This window comes from Leptodactylus fuscus, chromosome 5 (genome assembly GCF_031893055.1).
Source record: "Leptodactylus fuscus isolate aLepFus1 chromosome 5, aLepFus1.hap2, whole genome shotgun sequence".
In the NCBI taxonomy this organism is placed as follows: domain Eukaryota; kingdom Metazoa; phylum Chordata; class Amphibia; order Anura; family Leptodactylidae; genus Leptodactylus; species Leptodactylus fuscus.
The window spans coordinates 147,085,397-147,112,331 of NC_134269.1; the positions used below are offsets into that span (position 1 = coordinate 147,085,397).

Here is a 26,935-nt window from a genome sequence, read left to right on the forward strand (position 1 = left end):
GGATGACCATTTTGGGCAGGGTATACATGAATAGCAGGTGTAGCAAACCAATAAAAAGGTAACAATGACAATCCAATAACTGCAGAACCAATAATGTTAAAACTAACAGAGAAGTTCCATTTTATTGAAAAGTGCAGCAGTGAACAGGGTCAGGTTAAAGGTCACTTTCTAAAGAAGTTAACCAAATAATCACAAGGCAAAGCAAATTACAGTTATCTACAGATCACACATTGAAAAAAAACAAACAAAAGCAAAATCTTACAAATATCTGCATCTAGCAGCTATAAAATACCAGTGCAAAGTATCTGCGGCCATATACCTTAAATGGCTGTATACAATTAGTGTGAAAACCTGGCCATATTCTTCTAGAACAGAGTATATATTGTGAATCCCCTGACTGCAGACCAGCAAGACAACGGCAGTATTACAAGCAAGGACATTAATGAAAGAAATGACTTATTGGGATAGATATGCAGAATTCATAGAAAACATTAGCTTTTTTTTCCCCTTCTTATAGTGCCAGATATAGTATATCCATGGGTTGTAAGTTACTAGTATTACAGTGAATATGGGCAAGTAACATTATCAGACAAAGCTTTTCCACTCATACAGATAACATAAGTGATATTGTTTTGGGCGGGTAGGCAAAAATCTCTTAGTTACCCCTATCTGAGGGGTATGAAAAATCCAAGTTCTTTCTGATCAGTGGGGTCACCACTAATCACAAACATAACAGTCTTGTCCTCCTGAACAGAGCAGCAGTCTCAGCATGCCTAGTGTTGGTCCATTCAGTCTCTATGGGACTGTCAAGTAGCAGAGCAGCTATCTCCAGGAGTCCCATAGAAGTGAATGGACTGGCTAGATGTTTCATTGATCTTTGGGTGCAAGATCATCAATTGAATCTCCACTGGTTAGCAAGTCACTCCCTATCCTGCGTAGAGTGTAACTTGTTGTAACTGGAATACTTCTTTAATGGGGTTGTCCACTATCCAAAAGCTCAAGGTTTAAGTATCTCATTAGGAGTCAATTTTAAATTTTGCATGTTGATGACCCCAGTCATGGGACAGAACATCATGCCATTGCCGTACAGGATAGTTCCAGACTACCAATCACATTGGCTACTCGCTGGATATATAGAACAAGCAGAATGGCCATTTCTTTAAGCACAGCCTCAACAAATGCAACTTTACTAGAGATGAGTGAGTAGTATTCGGTCAAATACCTTGCTCCCATAGGAATGTGTGTAAGCGATCGAACACCAAGGGCTTAAGCGCATCAAATATCCACTGCGCTTAACCCCTTGGTGTTCGGCCGCTTACCTATGGGAGCGAGGTATTCGATCGAATACTACTTGCTCATCTCTAAACTTTACCCCACACATTATGACCAAACAAGGTGGGAGGGATACATTTGGAAATAGCAGGCATGTGCGTGAAGAAACATCTGTCCAATTAATTCCAATCCAGGCAACAGGGCTACAAGATTATTCGCCCATGGGATTGTCAGACAGCCATATGCTGTTGCAAAAAGCAGAGGATAGAAAGTTGTGTGTGTGTGTGTGTGTGTGTGTGTGTGTGTGTGTGTGTGTACCGTTCTTCTGGATTCCTAGACAGCAGAAAAGTAAAAATAAAAGCAAGGTGGTCAAAACTCTCATATACGGTAAAATCCACTAAAATCCAGATTCAAGTGTCTTTACTGGATAGCAGCATCTAAATAATGCCGCAGACTATGGCCTCAAATCAGGAACCATATACACCTCTCCGTCTGCTGTACTGCGCCTCCTGGGTTTTAATGTTCTGAAATACAGAGTACAAATTAAGCAGGAAGGGCTATGGGCAGCAGGACAACGTGCTGGTTTTTTTTTTTTTTTTCCGTGGTCTTATTCTTTGAGTAGTTGTATTCCCTTATAGTGGTTTGGATGTGACAACATGGACTGCAAAAGCCGGGATATCTATGGTTACTAACCGAGAGAAACGAGAGGAGGGGACTGTGTCTTCCAGATGCGGTATAATTTAGAAGTCATTCAGCATTAGCGACACTTGAATTTGGAAACCATAGCGGATAGTACCCATTGAATTATTGGGAGACAGTGCGGTGTTCACATATACAATTTTATACTTGACTCCCATGGGCAGAGTTGCATCAGTTTTGTCCTAATTTTTTTTTTGGGGGGGGGGTGAGCAAACAACCCTTTCAAACGCTATTTACACCCCTGCAGAAACATTTTGGATCATTAAATTGTATGTATTTTGGGCTATAATTTGATGTATTTTGTTTTCTTAGCAATTTTGTTTTGCATCTACAGCTGTTAGTATAAGTACCACAATAAGCTGTAGAATGAAGTTTATTATCTATTATGTCAGACTGACTGACTGCTCCTTCTCAGACCCCTCCTGAAAGATCTTTCAGGCTAAGGCCCCACATTGCACATTGTGTTTTTCGAGATGTATAAATAGAGCTTCCTTTAAGTTTCCTATTACTTTTGTAGCCACTTCTGGGTTTGGCAAAAAACAAAACAAAAACAGAACAATGTGGGGCTTAGTCTTAAACAGATTTATGACCAGATGAACTTTAATTTGGTCAAAAGTCAGCCCCGAAACTTTGATCAGAAGAGGATAGAGAAGGGCTGGAGAATGATAAAAACACGACTTTACATTTTTACAAGTAGACCGTTTTTACAGTTGCCTAAAATCAGATTGTAAGTGTCGTTTGAACCAGTTTCCTCCATTAGCAGTTACCATACAAGTAAAGTGATAAAGATCCTCTATCCCATTGAATACATATAGACATATATATGAGCGTTAAGCTTGATATATTAGTCAGTGGCTGTCATGTGTATAATACAAAATGCAATGGCCACCATAAACACAGATTAAATTCCAATGGTAAAACATTAGTGGATATTAATATGAGCAAAACTTAAAAATAAAGACAATTCATGATCATTTCCTGTGTATAAAAGCCACATAATTTTAAATAAATAGAAAAAAAAAAAAGATAAAAGCTTGGCATACTTCGTATATTACTCCAATTCCTCTGAATTCCTAGATAGGAGTTTTCTTACAATGTGATGCAATTTATATTTTTTCTGAAGGAAACAATCATCGTTAAAAAGGAGTCTGTCAGCAGAACAGCCCTTATTGAACTATAAGAAGAGTCAGCTAGCCATTGTTTATTTCAATAAAACACTTTTCTTTTGCTTCCCATTTGTTGTCTCCATTGTTTTCCTGATCTGGTTATGAGCTGTTTGCTGCAATGAGAGCCATGTTGATTTCCTCTACGCATCAAAGAGCTATGCTTTCCAGTGCTCAGCCTGTACTTATACTGAAGTTCCCAAGACGGACTGTTCTGGTGACCGACTCCCTTTAATAATGTATTAAAAAAAAAAAATCAATCTGAATGAGTAACAGATCATAACACACACAGACATACAGAAATTGTGAATGAATCAGGCCTATTCCATGCCACACAGAAAAGATTTTCACACCTTTATTATTCAATCTAGTTCCCATAAGAAATACAGTACAATTACTGTCTAAGGCAAATCTTCTAAACCTACCGAATACCTCTCAGTAGTTTGCTTCTCATCCCTGATATTCAAGAATTCATCCTTCACAAAATTATTTTTCTCATCTTAAAAATGGCGATTCATTTCATAATACACTGACTGCCTGAACACTAACACATGTATCTCAGCTCCCACTTCCATTCCCCATGTAATATTTTCCTTTGGTACCCAGACATTCAGGGCGCTTCAGTAGGGGCCCAACCTGGACACAAGTAATAAACTTCAGCACCCCATTTGAGCTAAAATAAGTTATCAAAAACTCAAATGCTATGCGAAGTTCATTTATTACATATTTCTTTTAGGATAGGTTCCCCTATAAGGATCCAACTTCATCTTGGCAAAAAAAAAAATACAAAAAGGTTTCAGTGGGTCTTAAAAATGGCCATGCCAACGAGCCTAAAAGTGTACATTAAGGTGCTTAAATGCCTAGAAGTTTCCCTTTGAATGGGCTATGTAGGTTCATTCCAATCTAAAGTGGTATTGCAAGACAGAAAAAGAAGAGGAGCTGAGAAGCAACTGAACAGTAAGAAAAGAAATGCATAGTGGCATCAATGTCTCAAGTACCGAGAGGACAGAGGTGCATTCACAATGAAAGGGACATACCAAAAACCCATGTGTAATACATACAAGTCAGCAGCACATATTTATATCACATCATAGTTGTCTGGATTTCCACAAACCTGGCTTCTATAAAATTTCTAGCTGAATAAATGTATACAGCTCGACTGTGCCAATCTAATGGTGTAGGGCCTTTTTATTTTTTACGTCTTGAAATACATAAAACTAGGATCTCACACATTTAATGTTCTTGCAGAGTTGGGTAGAACCAAGCTCAATGAAGACTTTGTATACAAGAATATATCACTACATACTTTTCAGATGATAGGCATCAGAAACAGCAATAGTGTCAGTCTAGTATATATAGTATTTTACCCCATATATCTTATGGTAACTGACTCGCTATATTCCCAGTAGCTGTTCCTAAAGGATTTATATCTACAAGGTCAGAAAAGTATTAGTGCTCCAGCACTCGCCTATGTCCTTAATACACATGGCTACATACAAAGCAGACCATATGATAAAAACCATAGGAGTAGAGTATCATAAAGAGTCATGGTACCAAATTTGAGAATTATTAAACCTAGTATGAGGCCTACTGATGTCTTGAAAGCCTGATATGTGTTCAGCATATCGAAATAACAAAAATATTCTTGTTACAAAAATAATTTGATTACAAGACATTAGTGCCAAGCAATAGAGTTTAGTCTGGATAACTGGATCAACATTTATCAAACAAAGCTTCATTGCTTTTCAGATTGGCTAGAAAACAGGAATAGGAATAGTTTTGTTCCCTTTATGTTGGAAAGCGTTACCCAGTCTCAGTCACGAGGGGTCTACACATAACAGTCCCGGGAAGAAAATATTGACACGGCCAGAGATGCCACAATTCACAGATTTCAACAAGGGTAGCTAGCTTTTGATTAGGTCTTGCACAAAATATGACAGCAAGAAGCCAGATCACGGAGGTCTCCAAGAAATGGAGGTAGGCGCTCAAAAGACCAGCTCAATCACTTCATCCAAATGATGCATGTGAAAATCCCACCATCTAAAGTAAGGAGCTCTGCCTCAAAGACTTCCTGCTCAACATATGGCCCTGGTCACCTTGATTCCTGAACATCAACGCTGGGTCAAACCGATACCTGCAGGAAGAACATTGTCGCATTAGTCTAGTGTTGCTTTAGATTTATTGGATGAGTGATTTGTGTATTCTTGGACCACTTTCAGGATGTTTCTTTGCTTAGTACATTTACATTAAAGAAACAGTAAAAACAGAATTACACAATCATTACCTGGACACAACAGCTCTGTCAATTTCTATTGTAAGAGATTTGTCAGATTGTTTCTATGATAGAGAGTCAACCCTAAGTGTATACAAAATTGTAGTAGTATTTTCATAATTTCCATATATTGCTGAGTATGAGATTGGTAATATTTAGATCATGTCTATGAAATGAACAAAAGTTTAATATAGATATATTACCTCGGATCAAAGACCCCTGGACTTCGACAGGAAGCCCCAGAACAAGACTGGAGGACCATGAGCCGGTGGTTCATCTTTTCAAGGATCTCTTGGTCTATGGTCTTGGCAATGTTTGTCAATTGGTTTGGATCTGCTGTTAAATTATAGACTTCAACAAAGACCTATAATCCAATATTTAACAAATAAGTAGAAAACATTTAGTTGTGCCCCATGAATATAACATGAAGTGGAAAACAAAATTATACTGTTATTGATATGATATTAGCATACGTTACAACGTGTAATTGTTCACGTCTGCTTACCTCTGCATCATCAAATTCACAATATTGCAAGTCATGATCTTTAGAAATCGTCCTTACACAGGCATAAGTGTTGTTATATGCATCTTCACACACACAGTCTGGGAAACATTGCTAGAAGTCATAGAAAAGGCAGAATTAACATGCGGTGCTAAGAAATCCATAGAAGGTGCAGAAAGAGACTCCCTTAATATTTATAGAAGCCTAGGAGACAGATTGCCAGCCCTCACCTGAGTTATACAGGGCGGTCAGCATTGTAGTCTGTAGAGCTTTCCCTAACCCTTTATTGTGAAATAATACATCAAGAAAGCGCTGCAGCACATTAATGTATAGATATAACATGAGGAACGAAGGGTTTTATTACTCTATATTGTATATATTTCCCTATACACTATAGAGATCCACTGTACTTATGTAGGCTTTTGATTTCATAAAGAGATTTCGGTTTTAGATTTTGTCCCATATAATATATATATATATATATATATATATATATACACACACACACACACACACACACACACACACACACACACACACACACACACACAATCCTTTAGCCCTCTGTGAGCCTCTCAAAACAAATTCACTAAGATTTACTTAATATGACTAAATGATTCATTATTTTAAGCTAGCTAGCTATTGTTATAGCTTCTTACAGAGTGCCACATATTACTATTAGAACATCCTATCGGATGCCATGTGTATTCTAGTTCTGGCCGACTACAGGAGGTAGATCAATGAGACTTTGCAAACAATCAGTAAGCAGAAAAAAAAAAAAAAAAAAAAAAAAAGGACTAATCAGTGGCCATCAAAAGGCAGTTACACTATAGTCATCTCGTGTCTATGGTCATTTCAAGTATAGAGTATACAGATCTAGTCAAAGAAGAGGGCTGTAAGAAATGGAAAACCCTTAATGAGAAGCTCATTTTTGGTGTTTGCTTCATATGATGAAAAATAATCATACATTTTTACAATATGAGGTCATAGATACAACTTACAGACACTCCAGGGCCAAGAGCAGGACATGTTGGATCAGTACGATTAGAACCTTCTCCTTGATATTCCACTAAAAGATCTGTTCTCCAGGTTCCATTACTGTTTTTCTAAGATTAAAAGCAAATATTTTAAGAACAAATCCTAAACAAACTAAAAGTTGTATACCGGTACTTGTAGATCCTTGTTGATTTCTATTTACAATGAGCTTTACACAGAAGGATATTCTTAGGGCATGTTCACATGGTAGAAAAGGAAGAGGAATCTGACAGATATCGGTCTCAAATTTTTGTTCCACTTCCGCCCCTCCAGCATCCTAGGACACAAAGTTGGAGCAGAGCTTTAGATTTCCACCCAGGCTTTCAATTTCTTAGTGTACCAACACACGACTGTTTCACCAGTGAAACTCAGTCCGTGTGTCAGCCAGATTTACTGGCTTGAACTTCATGCTGGGAGCTGGACTCTTAGCAGTATAGTTGTTTATGATGCTAGGAGTCCCTGCTTCCCAGCAACATACTGTACTGTACCAATTACAGGATGGTGTCCTCTTCATTCAGGGAGCTGCATTAGACCTTCTCACCTATGTCTTAAACTTGCCTCCTAGACACCTATGGAAAAAGTGACCAAATTTTTCATCTACCTATGCACAGCAGCAAAGACTCTCATAGCTAAATACTGGAAGTGTATTGCCGCCCCTTTCCCCGATCTTGACCTGTAGGCTAGAATGAAATGTCCGCAGCCTCGAATAACTCACTGCGACTCTTAACACCACTGAGGCGTTTCCGTCTAGCTAGACCTCTTAGGATACTTACTGTACCCTCCAAGACCTCTGACCATGGTTGCATGCGACACCTCCCACTCCCCTTCCTCCCCAGCCTCTTGTTCTTTACAGTGCCATTTGATGTTCCTTGTTGGAGCTCCCTCTGTGCTCCACTTTATTTCCCGTAATGTATTACTTTATTGATGCAATGTTTTATGAAAAACCTGTTCAATAAAAAAAGTCAGTTGGGGGGGGGGGGGGGGGGGACGACAAAACAAAAAAAAAACAAAAAAAAAAAACCACCAAAAACACTTTCACACTTCCAAAGATTTTCTGATACAATTTGTGAAATTAAGGTGACAAAAGGCCACAAGAATATGGCCACTTACTTACTGTGTAAGCGACCATTTTTCGTGTGGCCGTAGGCATGTGCAGTCGGCTCTGCCCGGGGCCTAGAAGTTTGACCCCCAGCGCTGGAAGAAGGCGCATGAAGAGGCCATTCCAGAACAAGATGGAGGCTGGAGAGTTCTGGAGAGAGCTGGAGAGTTCTCTCGCAGCATTAGTGACACCCCCAGTGCTGCGATAGAACTCATTTGCATACCAATGAAAACCGGGATTTCTACCGAACAGTGCCACGGAGAAGACATCTAAAAGGTAGGAGAAGAATAGTCTTTCTTAAGGCTATTCCTACGTGTTACTCACAAAAAAATTGTGTTTTGATGATAGTATCCCTTTAAAGTAATATGCTTTATTATTGGATCTTTTCTCCTTTCCATTACATCTTGCTCTGAAATCCCTATGGTCCCTTGTCACTCTCACTGGAACGCAGGCTCTTGTATAATACAAGAAAGCAGAGACTTGGGAGGGGGGGGGGGCAATTCAAATAGTTATATCTCACACATCAGAAAACTTAGGACAGTGGTGTCAATATCAGAATGAGTATTCATTACCTTGTGACTTCATCTGAGTTGTGGCCACTACCTTATGGTACTCCATCCTCACTGGGCAGATTTTTGGAACAGATTATATATACACACACATACCACCAGCTGCTTGTTCAAATGTTTAACATAACACAAGGCAATAACCCAACTTACCAAAATGGGCAAGTATGACATGCCATCCATTTGGGTCTTATTGAGGTCAAATCCAGCAATATCCAAGATGGTTGGCCCAAGATCAATGTTTGCAACAAGAGCCTTAAGGGAGAATAAAGAGTCATTTATGAGACATTATTTAGGAGGTGCAGAGAAACCTTCTTTGACATGTCATTCATTGTAGCGTGAAAAGGAACAAAGCAAAAATGTCCAACACAGTCCAAGTAGGGGACGCCAAGTAAATATATCAAAGTGAATGTTTGATCATTTTATGCCTCTACAAAAATGGAAAAAAAATGAACGAAATATAAACTATAGAACTTGTTGTATTAAAATAAGCCCATGATGTTTACAGAATACAGGCGACTTTCATATGACTTCCACATATAAGTGAACACTGTGAACATAGATTTATCAATGAAAACAAATTTAAGGAACAGTCAGAATAAGGGTCTCTATAGCAACAACTATCACAATGACTGTGTAGTTTAGCTAATATCCAAATGAACTGGTAAAAAGGGGGGTACACTAGACTGAGGCTGTCAAACTCTGGCCACGCACAGCCAGCAAGAGTCAGCAAAGGTTGCAATCCTTCTGGCATCTCAGAACATGCTTAACACATACACTTTCCACATTTTTTAGTATGCAATTTGGCCATATGTGATGAAATGGACAATATATATATATATATATATATATATATATATATATATATATATATATGACTTCACTTTCAAACTATGTTGCTCAGTTGCTGGTGCCTTCTATGTTTCCAGTGACATTCTATTCCCCCGATTCTGGAAACGGAACGTCACCAATACTGAAACTCCTACCCTATCATATTTACCAGTGTTCCTGTCCGGATCTTCTGGCCATGGAATATCACTTCTTTCTGGGGGGCTGGCTCATCCTCTTCTTGACATCTGCCGGCCTCCCACACCTGCGCAATAGAGCCGGAGTGCTGACTCTATTGTGCAGGCAGATGTCAAGAGGAGGAGGAACTGGCTTCCCCAGAAGGAAGTGATCTCCCATGCACAGAAGATCCAGACAGGAAGACATGGATTGGGGAAGGGGGTTGAGTTAGTTAGTTGGTTAGTTAGTACGTCTAGTAGTGGGTGAGCTAGCTATGGAAACAGGGAGGGGGTGTGAGAGAGAGGAGGAGCTAGTGTGAGTCAGCTCTTAGTGAAGTGCAATGCATCATAGTAGTTGTAGAAAAAAATATAACAGGAAGCTACCCATGTAAACAAATGTGGAGGATGCCAGGGGCTACCACAGAAACCCAGAAATAACTCAAGACACTGGGCACTTATTAACCTATTAATAGCACTAACTGATTTTTTTTCCTTTTTTTTCCCCAGAAAACACCTTTAAGTTACCCACATACAAACGATAAGTCAGTCGATAGTCAAGTTTGGCAATATTTGTTGTCCATTGTCTAAGAATTGATTTGTGTGAAAGTCTATGGCGTAACTGGCAAATCAATTGTCAGTTTCTGCAAACCAGAGAGATATTTTATCTTAAGATGGCGCCTGGATTGGTCTGTTTAGCAGTTAACATTGCTGGTGAGATTGAAGTGTGAATCATCCAAAAGATGATTGATCAGTTCTATCCTATCTTTACACTCTGTCCCCTCACATTTCTACAAAAAAACACATACAGGCTTTTTTTTTTCTACACGTCTACTCCACAAAGTCCTCCACAGATTTGTAAATGTTGCTCAATAAGCCTTAAGCAAACATCTTAGTAGTAAAGTTTCTCAATAAGGGTTGGTGTCAAACAAAGACAAAGGTCTGACTACACTGAGTGTTCACTAACAAGTGGAGCCTATTTTCTAGAGGTTCCATTATACTTGACCCCTCCCTATTATTTAGATCGAATACACAATTTATTAGTATATGAATATGAATTTAAAACCCAATCGATATGAGTTCATTGATTGAGTACCTTGCTTGTCTGGTTAGGATTCACCCCTGGTCCCCGGACAAGTAATGGGACTTTAATGTCAAACTCATAGAGCTGTCTTTTATCAATTGGCAAGGAGAATTGCCCTGCAACAAAGAAATAAAAGATATATTAGATGCAATGTAAGAAATTTATGAAGACTGAAATATTCAACACCAGTCTTGACATCCCCTGCACTGGCGGAGGTGTGTATACCTTTCCATTAATCAGGTGCACCCTCCATCGAGCAGTGTGCTTGTAGCTGGACTAGATTTCAGGGACCTCTTACATCAGTAAACCGGCGTACATAATAAATCTAGAACAACTCCCTAGCCACGTCTGTTCCATGAGAGTTTCATGGGAGGAATGAGCTGCAGTTTTTTTGTACAGAAAACAGATTTGCGCAAAAAATTGGCAACTTTTTCACGCTTTGTAAAGAAGAAAACTGTGTATAAGGCAGAATAAACCTGCCCCAATGACTTCTGCTCACAGAGCAGTAAGATCATACAACGCACTTCATCTTCACAGTATATCATATAGCAGTCTAAGGTAGTCAACAATCCTCTGGTTATTCACAAAAGATAAATCAGTATATTTTTGGTACAGATACTGAATTTATCATCATAATTTCACAAAACAAATGATGCTTTTTTCAGCTGCTTTTTCCCACTGAAATCAATGGGACATGTTTCTGGGTGCTTGTCGGAAAGACCTGAGTACCATACTACTTGGGCTTCATGTGAGCTACATGATGGATTTGATATTAATGAGGTTCAAAATTGACAACATGTGCAGCACATGGCGACCCATCAGGGACTTCAGTGTTATAGGTACAGGTTAGATCAGGGGTAGGGAACCTTTGGCTCTCCAGCTGCTGTGAAACTACAACTCCCAGCATGCTCCATTCACTTCCATGGGAGTTCCCAGAACAGCAGAGCCAGTATGCATGCTGGGAGTTGTAGTTTTGCAACAGCTGGAGAGCCGTACGTTCCCTACCCCTGGGTTAGATGATAGATGAAAGGGTTAATACTACTGAGGCGTATGGATGTGCTACATTAACTCCTTTAAGTTACCCACATGCAAAAGATAAAGGTCAGCTTATAACAGTAAGTTTTTAGCAGCTTTCTATCAGGTTTTAGAAGTACAAATCTGCATTGATCTGAAGAAAGCTGTGAGGACATAGATATCTTATAGTTATCTGCAGAAACACATTTGTATTTGGCAACTCTTTCCCCTTCCCCTGCATCTATTTTTATTACCTGCAGTCTGTCTTTACTGAAGAAACAGGAAAGGAGACTATTAAGTGGGGGAAAAAAGCATTTTTCTCTAAGATATCTTGCAAAGTTTCAGATCTAATTATTTATTAAAATAAAAAAAAGTGTAAAAATAATAAACAGTGGTTACTCTATTTTATTTGCATCTTCTCTCTGCAACTTAGTGTCTATTAGTATAATGTAGTATAATGTAAAAGTGTCATCTCAATTCATATTGTAACTAATTAGGATTTTTCACTGAAAATTTTTGCATTTAACTTACATTTTTAATGTGACTTCCTGTGAGGCTGCAATATCAGATCAGATTAAAAACTACAGAAAATATTTCAGAATTCAGTTCCCTCTTGATTTTACTTTTGTTACTTGGATTGTTGTATTGGACCATACAGATTTCCTTTGAGTATGTTTATTGTTTATTTCCTCCTTTATGTCTTACAGTTACAGATATCAAAATAAATATTCTGTTTTATTACCTGTGTGGTATCCATTGTCAGATGTGAAGAAGATAAAAGTGTTATCCAATTCCCCGCGTGCCTGAAGTTGCTTTAGGAGTTTTTCCACCAGGTCATCAACAGACAGCAGAGTTTGCCACCTATTCAGAGCACAATACAGTATTAACATTACACAGTCATGCATGCAAAGGGACTCTGAAACACTTTATATTATTTACTGCCATACTGGACAGGTAGGGACTTATAGATCTGTGACGAATGCAAGAAAAAAAAAAAAAAAAAAAAAAAAAAAATTATATATATATATATATATATATATATATATATATATATATATATATATATATATATATATATATATATATATATATATATTGCACTCTCTTAATCCTATTTAGTCTAATGATACAAATGAAACTGACTAACATATAAAGAAAAATGTTCTATCTGTCCAAGGAAATCGGCCATTCCCTCCTTCAATCTTGTGCCCTGCTTGTAGTACGGAAAAACCGGTAAAGAGAACACATCAGGGAAATGAGAGACTACACCATTCACGGATCCTTATGGACTGGGGGTTTAACTGAACAACAAAAATGGATGAACGCCAGCTGGCTAAAGCTGAACCAGAACAAAACTGAAGTTCCCATGATGGTGGTCAGCACTTATTAGCAAAACATCAACTTCTACATCCACCACCTCTATTCCTAGGAAATACTACTCTTCAAAACTCAGAATCTTTGCGAAACTTGGCCATAGTTAGTGATGAGGAACAGTCTCTCAGGAACTGGGTCTCCTCCATTATGACATTTGTGTACATCCACCTGAGGAACATTACAAAAATCAAACAAGTTACTCCAACAGAGGATTTCTCCCCGCTGGTCGATGTCTTCACCAAACTCATGTCTAGACCGCTGTAATGCCCTATGGGCATGCCCTAGGGCTATTTGAGACACTGATTTCCCAGTCCATAAGGACCTATGGGTGGTTTAATGTTGTAAATCACCCGGACAGATTCTCTTTAAGCCTTGACAGAGCCCGAAGCCCTCGGTTAGTGTCCAGACAAAAATCAAGCAGATTATAGACGTTTAAAGATTTTTTATTGTTTTTTTTAATAGTCTGCTTGCTTTAGATAAAACTGTACAATGACTTATTTTTTATGACTCATTTCTATGTTTAATGTTCCTTTATGGAATTGATAATTGGAAGTCAGATGGCCTCATTTTCAGGCAGTGGGTTTTATAATGTCAGATACACAGAACTGACTTGCCTGAAGCGGAGGGGTGATAAATGAACAAGAGATGCATCACTGCAAAAGTACAAGTGAATCATTAACTACATATATCATGACAAACAGGTTGGAAAGTACAAAATTCCAATACATATTATTAAAAGGAGGACAACACTACATAACAAAGAACCACAGATCTTACACCGGGGTTCACTTATTTTCGGTGACTTATGGGAAAACATAACTTTTTTTATTTTTATGATATAAGATGCCAACAAAAGTCATATCCATATTACCTACCTCTTGCGAAACGCATGGTCTAGAAACTGAATGCTAGTGTTAGACATAGGGGTCTTTGCTTGTCGTATTAGCCAATGTTTATCCTGAAAAAGATGAAAGATTGATAGTTTTTTTTTCCCCCATTACATGTACAATAATATTCCTTCATATGGGACATATATTAAAATTAGATCATTTCCTTATGAGATACACATAATCTGTACCTATAGGCAGAGTTTGCTTACACATACCTCAAATCCATCCACTACAAATCCACAGGGATCTATAAATGTAAACCAAGTTCTCAGACAAGCACATTTGCCAAGTTTATATAAAGATTAGAGTGCTTAATCTAAAAGGGTCTATATTACAATAATCTTTACCAAATCTTGACCACAACAAAACTTGCACTATCCAAAATCAAGGAAAGAAAAAGTCCTGCAAACCTGACTTAGTCTGGTGATTTCTGTTAAAAATGACTGACATCTGACAGATCCCATTATAGTCAATGGAGTCATTAGTGCTCCATTTGTTTCCATCGTAGAATGGAGCCATCTTTCCATTCTTCTGTTCCTTCAATAGACCAGAAAAACGGAAACACCTACAGGTATGAACCTAGTTTAAAATATCAATCTTGGCAGCCTGTGAACAAATGCCATTTCCCACTCCTCTGCTGACACCAACCTTGCCATGCACATTGAAATTGCTGTTCCTGGGTGCAGTCAAATTCTGGAAGGAGCCTTCGTATTGAGGAGCTGCTGTCCATGGAGAGTGCGGAGCTGGAGTGGCAATCATCATAAAGAAAGGCTCATAATTTGATTTGTAGTTTAGAAAATCCAAGGAGATATTGGCCTAGTCATGTAAAGAAAAGAAAATACAATATCTAAAAGAGGTTTATACACTATTCCCATTATAGATGCTATTAAGAACCTCTGCTGCAGATTCCATCATATTTGATGGCAAAAATGGCACTGCATGCATCTTTTCTTGTCTAAATGACAGATCCTCCATGGGAACAGCAGGGCTTGCATTACAAAGTACACCATAAGCAACAGCTTCGTTAAAAGTGGTTACCCTAGATTTTCTTTTGAGAAACAGTTCCTAGAAGACAATGGAAACTGTCATTTTATTACATGCAAATACATTCAGCAGCGCTAATCCTCTGTGTTCTGTGCATAGAAACCACTTCCAAGATTAACATGTTAATGTCACGTGGAATACAAGCAGTTTGAGGCAGAATATGTGACAAATTCTGCATTGAAAATCAGCTTTATGAATATGTTCCTAATATAAAGTAAATAATTCACCAGGACATCTGTCAGGTAATCCAAACTGTAGTTTTGCCCGAAATTCCGCGCATGTCCATTTTCTGAGAGAGTATAGTTGTAATACTTTGAATTTTTTTCCTGGGGAGTGAAAAGAAAAAAAGAAAAACCAGCATTGAATAAAAAAAGCTTTCTTGTCATAGCAAAAATACATATGGGAAAGTAACTAACAATTTTTACGCACCCCTTGTTTCTGCAGGGAGCAGACTTAAGGGTCAGGGAGGGTGCTGCCCACATATAACACTCTACAAAGGGCAGCAAGAAGCTGCAAAATGTAGAATGTAAAAATAGCCATTCCTTAATATTGGGAATTACATAGCAAACCAATGTCTTAACCAGTGTTTTCTAAAGGGGTCTTCCCATCAGGGCAAAATATTCCCTATTCACAGCTCCCTGCTGATCGGTAGACATTGGAAGATAGTCAAACCACATTGCATGGCTATTCCCAACACTCCCTTTGAAATTAACGGAGCATTGCGCATGTTGCCCAACCACCCAACCAGAACAAGTAACAACACTCCTCTGCTCTCTTGATTTGAAGGGGTCTTACTGGTCAGACACCCACCCATGTCTAAGTTAGGCCACGCCCTGCCCAGGTCTTAAGTCCCCTTTAAGACAAGAATGAAAATTGTGTGCTATGTTTTTCACCTAGAAACAGTACCACCCTGCCTACTAACTTTGTCTTGTACTGTAGCTCGATACTATTCACTTGAACAGGGCTGAGCAGCAATATTAGAAACATTCAATGATGGCAACATAAATGTACTGAATTCATTGACCAAAACTAAGAAGGAAACAAATCTATTAATAATAAAACTATTTCAACAAGTCCATATTTAACAAATCAGTGAGTGATGCAATCCAATCTGCGTCATTCTCCAACCTGGACTGAAGAAGAGCAAACACTAATGAAATGACATAGGCCACTTGTTGTACAGCCCATTGCTACACAAGCTTCTCTCCACTTTCTAATCAATGCATATCCTGGCCTTTTCATTGGAAAGACTGTGAAATCACGGTCATAAGTCTCTAAACTTTGTATACTTTTCAGACAATAAAGGCTTCAATGGGAGTGTTACGAGCGCTCCCATTGAAGTGAATGGGAAGTGTTCGGGAGCCGTCCGCAGCGCTCACGTGTACGGCTGTGAATGAGTATTTTTACAAACCTGGCGTAACTCCATGTGCATGCAGCCTTAGGCTGCTTTCCTCCGTTATTCTCAGACTTTTTTTTTTTTTAAAAAAAAGATAGTCACTTATTAATTTCTCTTCTTAATGTTCTCTTAAGTCTCAACCACACACAGAAGTTGAGGGACGGGGTGAAGGGTGGGGGAGTGATGAGGAAGAGGCTTTTGCTGGTTTGCTTATTGACTCATTTGTTAAAAGGGTTGTGCTTTTAAAGGGGTATTCCCATCTCAAGATTCCAATCTATACTGGTAGCTTATGTAAATTGAAGACTTTTCCTAAATATATTGATTTAGAAAGGCTGGTTTGTTTGCCTCCCATTGCTTACACAGCCACCACGGAACTGTGAGGTAGGACTAGTGACATCACTCACTGCTCTGTAGGACAATCAGCTCAGGTAATTTCAGTTTGCTGATAAAGCTGAATCTGTTATCTCTCTATGTAAACACAAAGATAGCACTCAGTCTATTCACTACAAGCATGTGCATATTATATGACCTGCATAAGTATTGCGATAATTCAGTATCCCATTTAGCAAGGGAAGGGGATGGAATACAGGAAGTGAGAAGAGAGCAGGCAAACTGCTTCAACAGTGATATGGGAAACCCCTTTAAGAAGACTTATCCTTTTTCCACAAGACAGAGGATAAGTATCAGATCATTGGTGATACAGACTACTGGGTCCCACAATGATCAGGAGGACTGAAAGTCTCCCATGCCTCCTCTTTGTGAATAAAGCACTTGGGTGACTGGTGCTCTATTCACTGCCATAGGGCTGCCAGGACTGCAGGGCACCAAGCTCACTGGCGATTCATTTACAAAGAGGAGGCATGAGGGGCTTTCCTGTGGAAAGGGCTAAGTGTCCTTAGTGACAAAACCCCTTTACGCAAAGCTTGCAGCTACACTATGTGCGCTTCCTCAGCAGCCTCCTTCTCCATAGACTTCAATTTTAGCAATAACTTATCCTGATGAAGAAAGATAGAAGCATTTTCGTTAAAAATAAATATTCCAAAGGGTTTCATAGCTACCTGTACTATTCATTTATGACATTTTGTTTTCTAATGGGATATCAGCTTTAAGTGCTCAAAAGGCATCATGACGTATTTGATAGTTACTAATATGCTACTCACCAAAGCAAACCAGTAGCTCCATCCAGGAGGTACATGACTGAGTCCACCTGCATCTTCCGAGCCATACTACATAATATTAAAATAGTAACACATTAGGATGTGTAAAACAGATAACAGCAATATGACAAACACAATTACAAAGCCTGATATGTAGTGAATCCACATCATTTCACTCCTTTGGTTATGGCAAGTTTCAGATCTACAGTAACGGAAATCATTAGACATTTCTTTATATCACTCTTCACTGGTGTAATCAGATTTCCCTCCCACATAGGAATAGATATTGGCAAAAAACACAAAGCTTGCTTATGAACATCAATCACAGAGACATTGGCTTTTAAGAAAAGAAAAAAAGGACTGAACTAAGCAATGAATAAATAAGCATGAGGTATACTTCTCTCCTTCTGTTTATCAGTCTGTAAGATTTGCTACATTAAAGAATACTGGCAAGAAAACAGAGATAAATCTGTTGCTGATCGGTCTAAGGTCAGCTGGGTTATAGGGAGAGTGGAGTGTAACTATCTTTTTGTCCTACTGCAAACAGGACAAAGGGGGAAGCTCCTTCTGATCTCTGAGGTCTTACAGCCAGAGTACAGAGAAAAGGAGGAGTGGGGGGGGGGGGGTCCCGGAATACATATAGAAGAATTTTTACATATTTCCCTATTTTTGTTACAATATGAGACAAAGTGGATCAAAGGTACAAATTATTTAGGAAATCACAGAGATTTTTTTTTTTTCAACTTCTTTTGTGCATCTTCTACGTCTGGTGTTTCTTTAAGGCAGAACTAAATTTTCAGACAACTTTTGATTTTCTGGCAGTATTTGTCTCAATAATAAATTTTGGAATATACTTTATTAACAAATTTTCGCTCATTTCTGTGAAAGCCTGGATTTATTAAATCTTCCCCTTGATTCGGTATTGAGAGCTGTTCCTGCCTCTCACTGAATGTTAATGTGTATGAAGTACAGGCTTGGAGTATAGGCTTGAAGGAGGAGAGTCTATCTATATTATTTCCAGAGATAACACTGGTTGAAAACAATGTCAGGATAAGAATATTTATGTGCAGCTCCATAATATACATGATATCCCAGTCCAGACTGTGTTTACAACCAGTGTCATAAAAGAAGATAATCTCCTTTCCTATGACACAAAAAGCAAGTTTGTATGTTTAATAATTATTATTATAATTGTTTATTTATATAGAACCATTAATTCCATGGTGCTTTACATTTGGGGGTTACATACAATACACAAATTATACAGGTAGATATAATACTAACAGTGATCGGCTGGCACAGTGGGGTAGAGGGCCCTGCCCGCGAGGGCTTACAATAACCCCCGAGTTATAGTTGTTTTGAAGTGACCCTCCCCTAACCTCAATTTCTGTTCATTTTACACAACCCTGTACTCCAAGCCGTACTCCATACACAGTTACTGGGTAATGGTCAGGAACAGCTCTTAATACAGAAGCCAGAAAAAAAAAAAAAAAAAAAAATGCAGGATTTCACAGAAAGGAACTTTACACCTTGTCAGTATATGGATAGTACCTGATTTAAGTACTTCCCAGCAAAAAAAGTCTGGTAACCAGTGGAATGGAGGAGAGCTGGGAAGGTGTACGGCTCTTGCGTCTTCTGCCACGCTGTACTGCTGCAGTTTCCATCTATTGTGTTGTTGACAACATGATGGTTATGGGGGTATCGGCCGGACAAAATACTTGCTCTGCTTGGACAGCAAAGGGCACTACTAACATACTGAGGGAAAAAAAAAAGGAAAGAAGAAATGTAAAGTTTTGCACTCAAATACATGCATTCAAACAGATCTCTAGTGTTTGTAACATAACAGGTAAGCAGCATATGATTGTTGTATCTCAACACATTAAGCATGACTTTATTCTAAAACATTGCAATAATTTCAGCGAATCTGATATTCTGGAGATCTTTAGTTGAACCCTAAAAGTTGTCTGATCTGTTAACCTCCATCCTGTTAAGGTGCGTTCTTCATAAAGTTAACAGGCAATATCCTCTACACAGGAAACCATGTCTATTAATAAATATATCATTGCCATTTCCCCACGCGCTTTAGCTGTTATATTTCTATTAGCTTACAGCTATTGTATACGTGAAGAAAGTCAGTATTCATAGTTTAATGGGGCTGTCTGATTGATCAAGAAACAAAACGTAGCAGCAAAAGTCCTAAAATTAAAAATATATAAATATATATATATATATATATATACATATACATATACACAGAGTACTTCTGCTGCTGTCCTCGGTGGTCATGTAATACATTTACTGGCATCATAACTACACCATTGTAGAATAAACTACTTACTGCATTGGTAAAGGTCACACCATGATCAGCAATCAGTGCTTTAGTCTTCTGTAATGGAGTCTGCAGAAAGAGATAACAGACTTCTCAGACACAAACTAACATATTCAAGTGGCTTTAGAAAAAATTATCAAGTTACAAGAAAAATCTGATCAGCATCAATACATTAGTGCAAATATGGCAAAGAGATTTCTGACAGGTATGTTATTGTATACTGAACTCAATATGTAGCACAATGGTTACATCTACTATAAAAAGGTAAAAAAACAAATGATCTTTTGTGGCAATAAGATTTCTCTGTTAAAATCTGTCATATGCTTTGAAAAATCTTTTAAGTTATGCTACTTATGGGTCTCTTTAAAGAGGGCTTCCCATCTCATACCTTTATCAGTGATGGGGATCACTGGGTCCCCCAAGGTTGGATCCCATAGATCATAAAGCGCATACCCTTATGTTTTGACATCACATTTTGACTTACAAATACCACTTTACATAACTAAAACCTTTTTTCATTCTAAAAATCAATAGAAAAGAAACTTTGCAATATACGTTATTAAAGGAAAGTGCCCGTTTCTTCATTTGTTTTCCTTCTCCTGATACTAATCAAATCTTTGTAGTAGAAGTCAACAGACTGTTCTCTTTCACAATTACTATCCAGCCCTCTATGACCATGCACATGTAACCACACTATGATTGAACGGAATATGGATGACATCTGTGTGCCACCTGAGTCTCTACAGCCCCATTCACTTATCTCTGTGAGCCCAGGTTGAAAAAAGGACAGGATTAGCTTTGCCCTGGGCTCATGTCCCAGAAAAGAATAGGTCAATGGGCTAGCCATGAAAAACACAGCTAGCACATAAAGGTTATGTATATAGGGCCTTATTATCATCATCTCCTCCTCCACCAACCTTTGTAGACTCCATTGTAAATGGACACTGTGTAAGGAATACAGACCAAAATCATTCAGATAAGAAGTAAAGACAAGAGTTCTAAATAAAGATATATTGCAAAATATGTTCCCTTCACTATTGATTTACTTAAATGATAGTTCCAACTATATGAGGAGCTGCTTTAAGGAGAGTGAGTGATCCTGCAGCCTAAAGCAAAGCTGTAATTCAGGAGGACATTAATAGAACCTGAACAGTTGTCTTGTCGGATCTATGCTAACCACTAACTTGTGAAACTGATATTTATTCATAAAGTTAGCAGGCCACATCCTCCATACAGGAAACCATGTGTATTATTATTATTAATGGATTCTCTAGATGTTTTCGTTGTCTCATATTATATTTCCAATACCTTAACCCCTTAGCGACCCTTGACGTAACTGTACGTCATGGGTCGCATGGGGATGTATGGAGCGAGCTCACACGCTGAGCTCGCTCCATACACGGCAGATGCCGGCTGTATAATACAGCCAGGACCTGCCACTAACAGCAGCGGTCGGTGCCCCAAAATGCCTGAACTATTAGAATATTAAAACATTTATCCCGTACTGCGAACGGCGTAGCGGCAAAAAAAATAAAAACAGCCAAAAAGCGTTTTTTTCAACACTTTGCCTCCTATAAAAAATTGAATAAAAAGTGATCAAACCATCGGATCTTTCCCCAAATGGTATCAATAGAAACGTCATCTTGTCCCGCATAAAAAAGACACCACAACCAGCTCCATACATGGAAATATGAAAAAGTTACAGGTGTTAGAACATGATGACACAAATTTTTTTTTCTATTTTGCAAAGTTTATCATTTTTTTAAAAGTATCAAAAAATTTCAAATACTATATAAATTTGGTATCACCGCGTTTGTACTGACACGTAGAACACAGGTAACATGTCATTTGTACCAAACAGTGAATGCTGTAAAAATTAAACCCATAAGAAAATGGCGCAAATGCATTTTTTCTCCAATTGCGCCTCATTCTGAATTTTTTTCCAGCTTCCCAGTACATTGCACAGCATATTGAATGGTGCCATTACAAAGTACAATTTGTCCCGCAAACAATAAGCCATCATGTGACTCTGTGAACTGAAAAATGAAAAAGTTATGGCTCTTGAAATGTGAGGAGGGAAAAACGAAAATGCGAAACCAAAAAATGGCCTGGTCCTTAAGGGGTTAAAGTCATCACATATTCAACAAACAAGGTAGTATCATTAATCCCTAAAAAAAAAACAAAAAAAAAACCTGCTTCTCATCACAATGAATGGCATGGCATTTAAAGTGGTAACGCCCATGTTTAGACGTTGTATTGAAAGCTGAATACTTATTCTACGTATTGTTATCTTTTAGGATTATAATAAAGGAATGATTAATTCTTAATTTGCATATGCTTATTATTGCCACAAACTGAGACAAGATCCAAAGATACTACACAATAATAGTTCATGATCCATGTTTGGCTATATTGTGGGAGATCTTACGCATAGTCAAGCAAATATAACTCTGGTAAAACAAATATTTGTTGCAATTTTGTAACCCGGCCTCTTTATGATGAAGAAAAAAAAATAAAAATTGTTGATACCAACCCACACAACCTCATAAGCAAAAACACTTTCAGATCTGTAGAGAAGTGTTTTCCAAGCTTTTGAGACTCAAAAGGAACACCTGGAAAACAAAGATTCCTCAAGATACACCGACCATATAATTTCTTGAGAAGTTTTCTGGCCTTCAGTTCCTTCATAACGTTCCCCAGTGACACCCCCATACTTAAAAAGGATTTGCAGGCTAAAATTATTGATGACCTATTTTTAAAGGGGTATTCCCAACTGGCTTGTTCAGCAGCCTGCATGTTGTGTGCTCTCTTCACTTCCTGGTTTTCTCGGTACATTGGTGGGCAGGGTTTCACTCACTCTGCTATGTTTGCAGTCAGTAATGAGGGATTGGTTGTAAATACATTACCACAGTATGAAGTTGATGTAGAAGCTGATGTAGCAGAGCTGGATTTGAGTCAATTTGCATTACATACAGAGGTAACGGTCTCCCTGTCTCAGCCAAATTCAATTAAAATGACTGATAAGTGGAAGAGCAGAAGATAGAGTTCAGAAATACCAGAGCTCTCACCTCCCCCTCCCCTATCTGAGAGCAGGTGCTCCATTACTTGTCTGTGACAGAGACCTAAACAGTTCAGAAATACAAGCTCAGCTACCCCTCCCTCCCTGAGAGCAGGCAGCTACATCACTTGTGGACTGAGGGAGATAAGCTCAGCACCAGGCCAGTGGTTATGGAAACAGAGTGTAAATAATGAGGTCAATAAATTAAGATAGCAGACAAACAAAGCAGTTTTGATAAAGCAATGTATTTAGGAAAAGTCTTAAAGCAACATAAACTAGCAGTATAGATAGGATCCTTGTGATGGGACAACCCCTTTAAGGTATCAATATTAGACTAGTGGAAGTCCAACAACTGACACCCCCATCCACTTCCTGTAAAAAAAAAAAAGCTGACGCCAACACCATGTGGGTGTTGGGGGATGAGTGCCTGTACTAACTCCCCTACCCCACAACACTCCCTGTGCCATGAGTGCCTTGTGTGAGAAAAGTGTATTACAAATGTTTGTCATTCACTTAAATCGGTGCCTAGTCAGAGAAACTCAGTTCCACCCCTACAGACACCAGCGCTGTTTGTTTCCTTGTTCAATTTCTGTGTGAGGGTGCCAAACGTCAAACCCAATTCAATTTGATACTAATGACCTATCTTCAGGATAGGTCATGAATATTATTAGTCCCCCCCAAAAATATAAGTAATAATGCTGCTCTGTGGCCCCAGGCACCCCTGCAGTTGTGGCATATAAATAAAATCAAATAACTTCTACCTATTCTCATTCCTTGGAGCTAATTTGTGCCCTCCTCTGGTCTGCACCAAGCCGCAAACAGCACTAGCGCACACCACTTAACCATTTGTTTTAAAGAGGCCAATATGGTTGAAAGAGGACTTGCAGCCATCTTCCCATTTGGAGTGTTGTGGCACCCTGGTTGGGAATTTCTGCTGTAGAGTATCACATTAAATGACACGATCTTCCACATTCCTATAGGACAGAATCCAAGCGCAATTAATGATTTATCACATAACGAATATTCAACCAATGGACTTTAGCTAAGAAAATCACAGCAGCTAAACATAAGGAAAGTATAAACATGGACTAGCTGACCAGCATACAGCTAGCTCGGTAGTTTCACTTCTCTCTTAGTGTTTGCTAAATTTAGAAGACCTTGTGATGTACACACTGACAACAGCAGCATGTAGTGTCACTTCTTAATCTGAAGTGGATGATGGTCTCTCATAATCATCAGGAACAGAGTCCACCATATAACTATTACTATACAGCATAGAAATACTGATGTGAGTAACACAAAGTAATGAAGTGTTACAAAGTGACCGAGACACACTGGGGCAGATATCTAATGTAATCGCATTAAAATTATATTTATAATGCGGAGATTATTCAGGCAAAGTGTCTGTGTAGCTCATAGACTGATAGAATGCAATAATAATCTCTATTCAGATCTCGTTTTTACATCCGTTTGACAAACGCCAAAAATAGACACAAACGGATGCATGTTTTTGTGTCCAGGGAAAAAAAAAACAAAAAACAGATTTTTTTTTTTTAACATTAATATCCATGTTTATGGATGGCTTTTTGTTTGTGTCTGTTTTTTTTTTACATCCGTTAGCGCCTTAGACTGTCATAAACGCCTTGTTGACTGTTAATCCAGTTTGAGGAGAACAAGGGGTCAGTAAGACATGAGATCCTCCTGCGCATGATGTTCTCAGAGTTTGCATAAATTAATGGTATACGTGATTACATGAAATTCTCCTTTCTACACTTATCAAGCTCCTTTCCTACTACCCCCTTCCTCTGAACTGTTCACTCATGCTAAAATATCTGCCATATCTGTTGTGGTTTCCAAAGCCCACTGTAATATTAGATAACATATGCTTATTGAATTCTATGGGGAGGGGAGAGACTAGAAGGTGCCAGCGAGACAGAAGAAGAGACACAAACTTAGTACTGGAGCTAATAGAAATTTTTATAGCTGACCCAAGAACTATATTTATATCAGTACTGGTTAGTACTATGCCATGGAGTCCTACACGGTGCTGCTGTCAATGAGTGTGAGTCAAGGAATTTTCACACGGGGGAATCCACCTCAAAATCAGATCCAAATTCCAGCCTGAATCTGCCTCCCATTGTTTTCAATGAGAGGCAGTGGTAGACATCTTTTTAGGACATCTTTGGATTCAACCCTTGGTGCAAGAGTCTCACTAAGTAGCTCCACTGTTTATAAGGCTCATCAGCAAGTAAACCTGTGACAAAAAGCCAAAACTTTGCTTTGCCTTATGCCGCAGGATGCACAGGGAAGGAAAGTGGAGAGGAATCTGACATTGAAGACTTCCTAATTCGGCTTCATTTACCATCATGTGAACATCTTATAAGGAGCAGAGTCTTCCGTTTTTCTGTGCCAAGTATAACAGGTGGTCTCATCCATAGCTCAGTGCCAGCTCATAAAAGTCAGAAATAATGATACTCCTTATCAACTCATCTTGAAAAAGCATCCAATTAGGCATCCAAAAACTTAAGTATGCTAAAGGCCCGTACCTACACTCTTAAAACTTATTTTTTCATAAATAAACAGAGCATATGAAGGTCATAAACTTTGTAATATACTTATTAAGGTGCCCGTTTCTTTAATTATTCCTCTAGTCTCTGCTCTTATCAAACTCTATACTATTCCTATCCGGACACAGATAGGTCCATTTACAATGAAGTCTATGGAGATGAAAAGGAGCAGGACGAGAACAAGTGAGGGGGCAAAAAGAGTAATGTGTTATTTTCCTTGCAACAGAGCTAAATCATCTGTGTCATAATTCAGCTCTACTAACTAAAACAATTTATAATGAAGAAGGGTTTCTTATATTGCAGTCCACGAGAGATAAGTGACAACACTAATTGCTCCAAAGAACTCATTTGCATATTGACAAAAGTAGTGATATCAAGGAAACTGAGGAGCGATTCACAAGAGTAAAACACTTTGATTCAGGCGACAATAACCTGTCGGACAGGAATAATATGCCAGGTTCTGGTGACAGGCTCCCTTTAACTGCACTGTGTGAATGTTAACCAAGACATTCACGGGAAAACCCGCATCTCTACAGCTATGTGCGATTCCGGTATTTCTACTACTTTTACCAAGATGTGTGACCTTGATCATAGTTATATAGATAGTACGGCTGAAAGAGACGCATAGCCATCATAGGAAAAGCACACACAGACAAAAAAAAGAAGCTGCTGACTAGAAAGCTCAAGGGAGACTCCCATTATAACAACAGGTTACAACTTTGACACAGACACATAACAAGGAACAGGCCCCATCAAGTGATCAGTGCTGAGTTTCCAAACAAAAACATTCTGTAAAATAAAATAAAAAAAACCTGACAGATTTAAAAGGATCCATCTTGATCTAACTCTACCATAGATTTCCCCATTTGGTGATATGTTGGGGAAGGGGGTCAGTGACTGCTGCCCCAATGAACATGATGTCAGGACAAAGCAGGTGACTAGGAGGAAGTGTGTGGGCACAGGGGCACAGTCATGGCACTGGCATGTGGGAGAAGCCATGGAAGGAGGCCTGGGACCTGCAGACCTGGACATATGGAGGCATTATATAAGCTATGGAAGGAGCCAAGTGTCCTATACTGTATGACACGTATGGGCTGTATAGTATACACATGTACTCCCATATATATATAGTATAGTTACCATGCCGCCGAGGGACACATCCTGGTCATCTGTCAGGATCAGCACCACATTGGGTCTTCGGGACGCCCCAAGCACTGGCACAAGGGCTGAGCACAGGAGCCCCACATAGAGCAGCAGACAGAGCCATGCAGGGGATGAGCCGCGGTAAGGCATTGTCCTCCCGGAGCTCCGCTACAGTACTGTCAGGCTGTCAGGCTATTGCATAGCTTTACAGACCACATACAAAGAGGAAGTGGAACCGAGCTGGTCAGCTGCTCTCTCCAGTCACATGCC

The 26,935-nt window shown here is 38.8% G+C and overlaps 1 protein-coding gene across 1 annotated transcript; it reads right to left on the bottom strand.

The window, feature by feature from the left end:
* Positions 1 to 112: 112 nt before the first annotated feature.
* Positions 113 to 26,935, bottom strand: GNS (glucosamine (N-acetyl)-6-sulfatase). Its single transcript, XM_075274400.1, has 14 exons — positions 26,663 to 26,935; positions 19,907 to 19,966; positions 19,120 to 19,323; positions 17,572 to 17,637; positions 15,243 to 15,341; positions 14,620 to 14,787; positions 13,957 to 14,039; positions 12,450 to 12,568; positions 10,706 to 10,809; positions 8,762 to 8,863; positions 6,910 to 7,014; positions 5,912 to 6,022; positions 5,610 to 5,770; positions 113 to 5,268 (listed from the first exon to the last, which is right to left on the bottom strand). Exons 1-14 carry the CDS (start codon positions 26,813 to 26,815, stop codon positions 5,175 to 5,177), a joined length of 1,629 nt encoding a protein of 542 aa, XP_075130501.1. The 5' UTR covers positions 26,816 to 26,935; the 3' UTR covers positions 113 to 5,174.

Coding starts and splice junctions, on each gene's coding strand:
- GNS (XM_075274400.1), bottom strand. CDS start 26,815: ATGCCTTACCGCGGCTCATCCCCTGCATGGCTCTGTCTGCTGCTCTAT. Junction 19,324..19,906: donor GTGTGACCTTTACCAATGCA/GTAAGTAGTTTA, acceptor TTTTTCCCTCAG/TATGTTAGTAGTGCCCTTTG. Junction 5,269..5,609: donor CCAGGGGTCTTTGATCCGAG/GTAATATATCTA, acceptor TTCTTCCTGCAG/GTATCGGTTTGACCCAGCGT.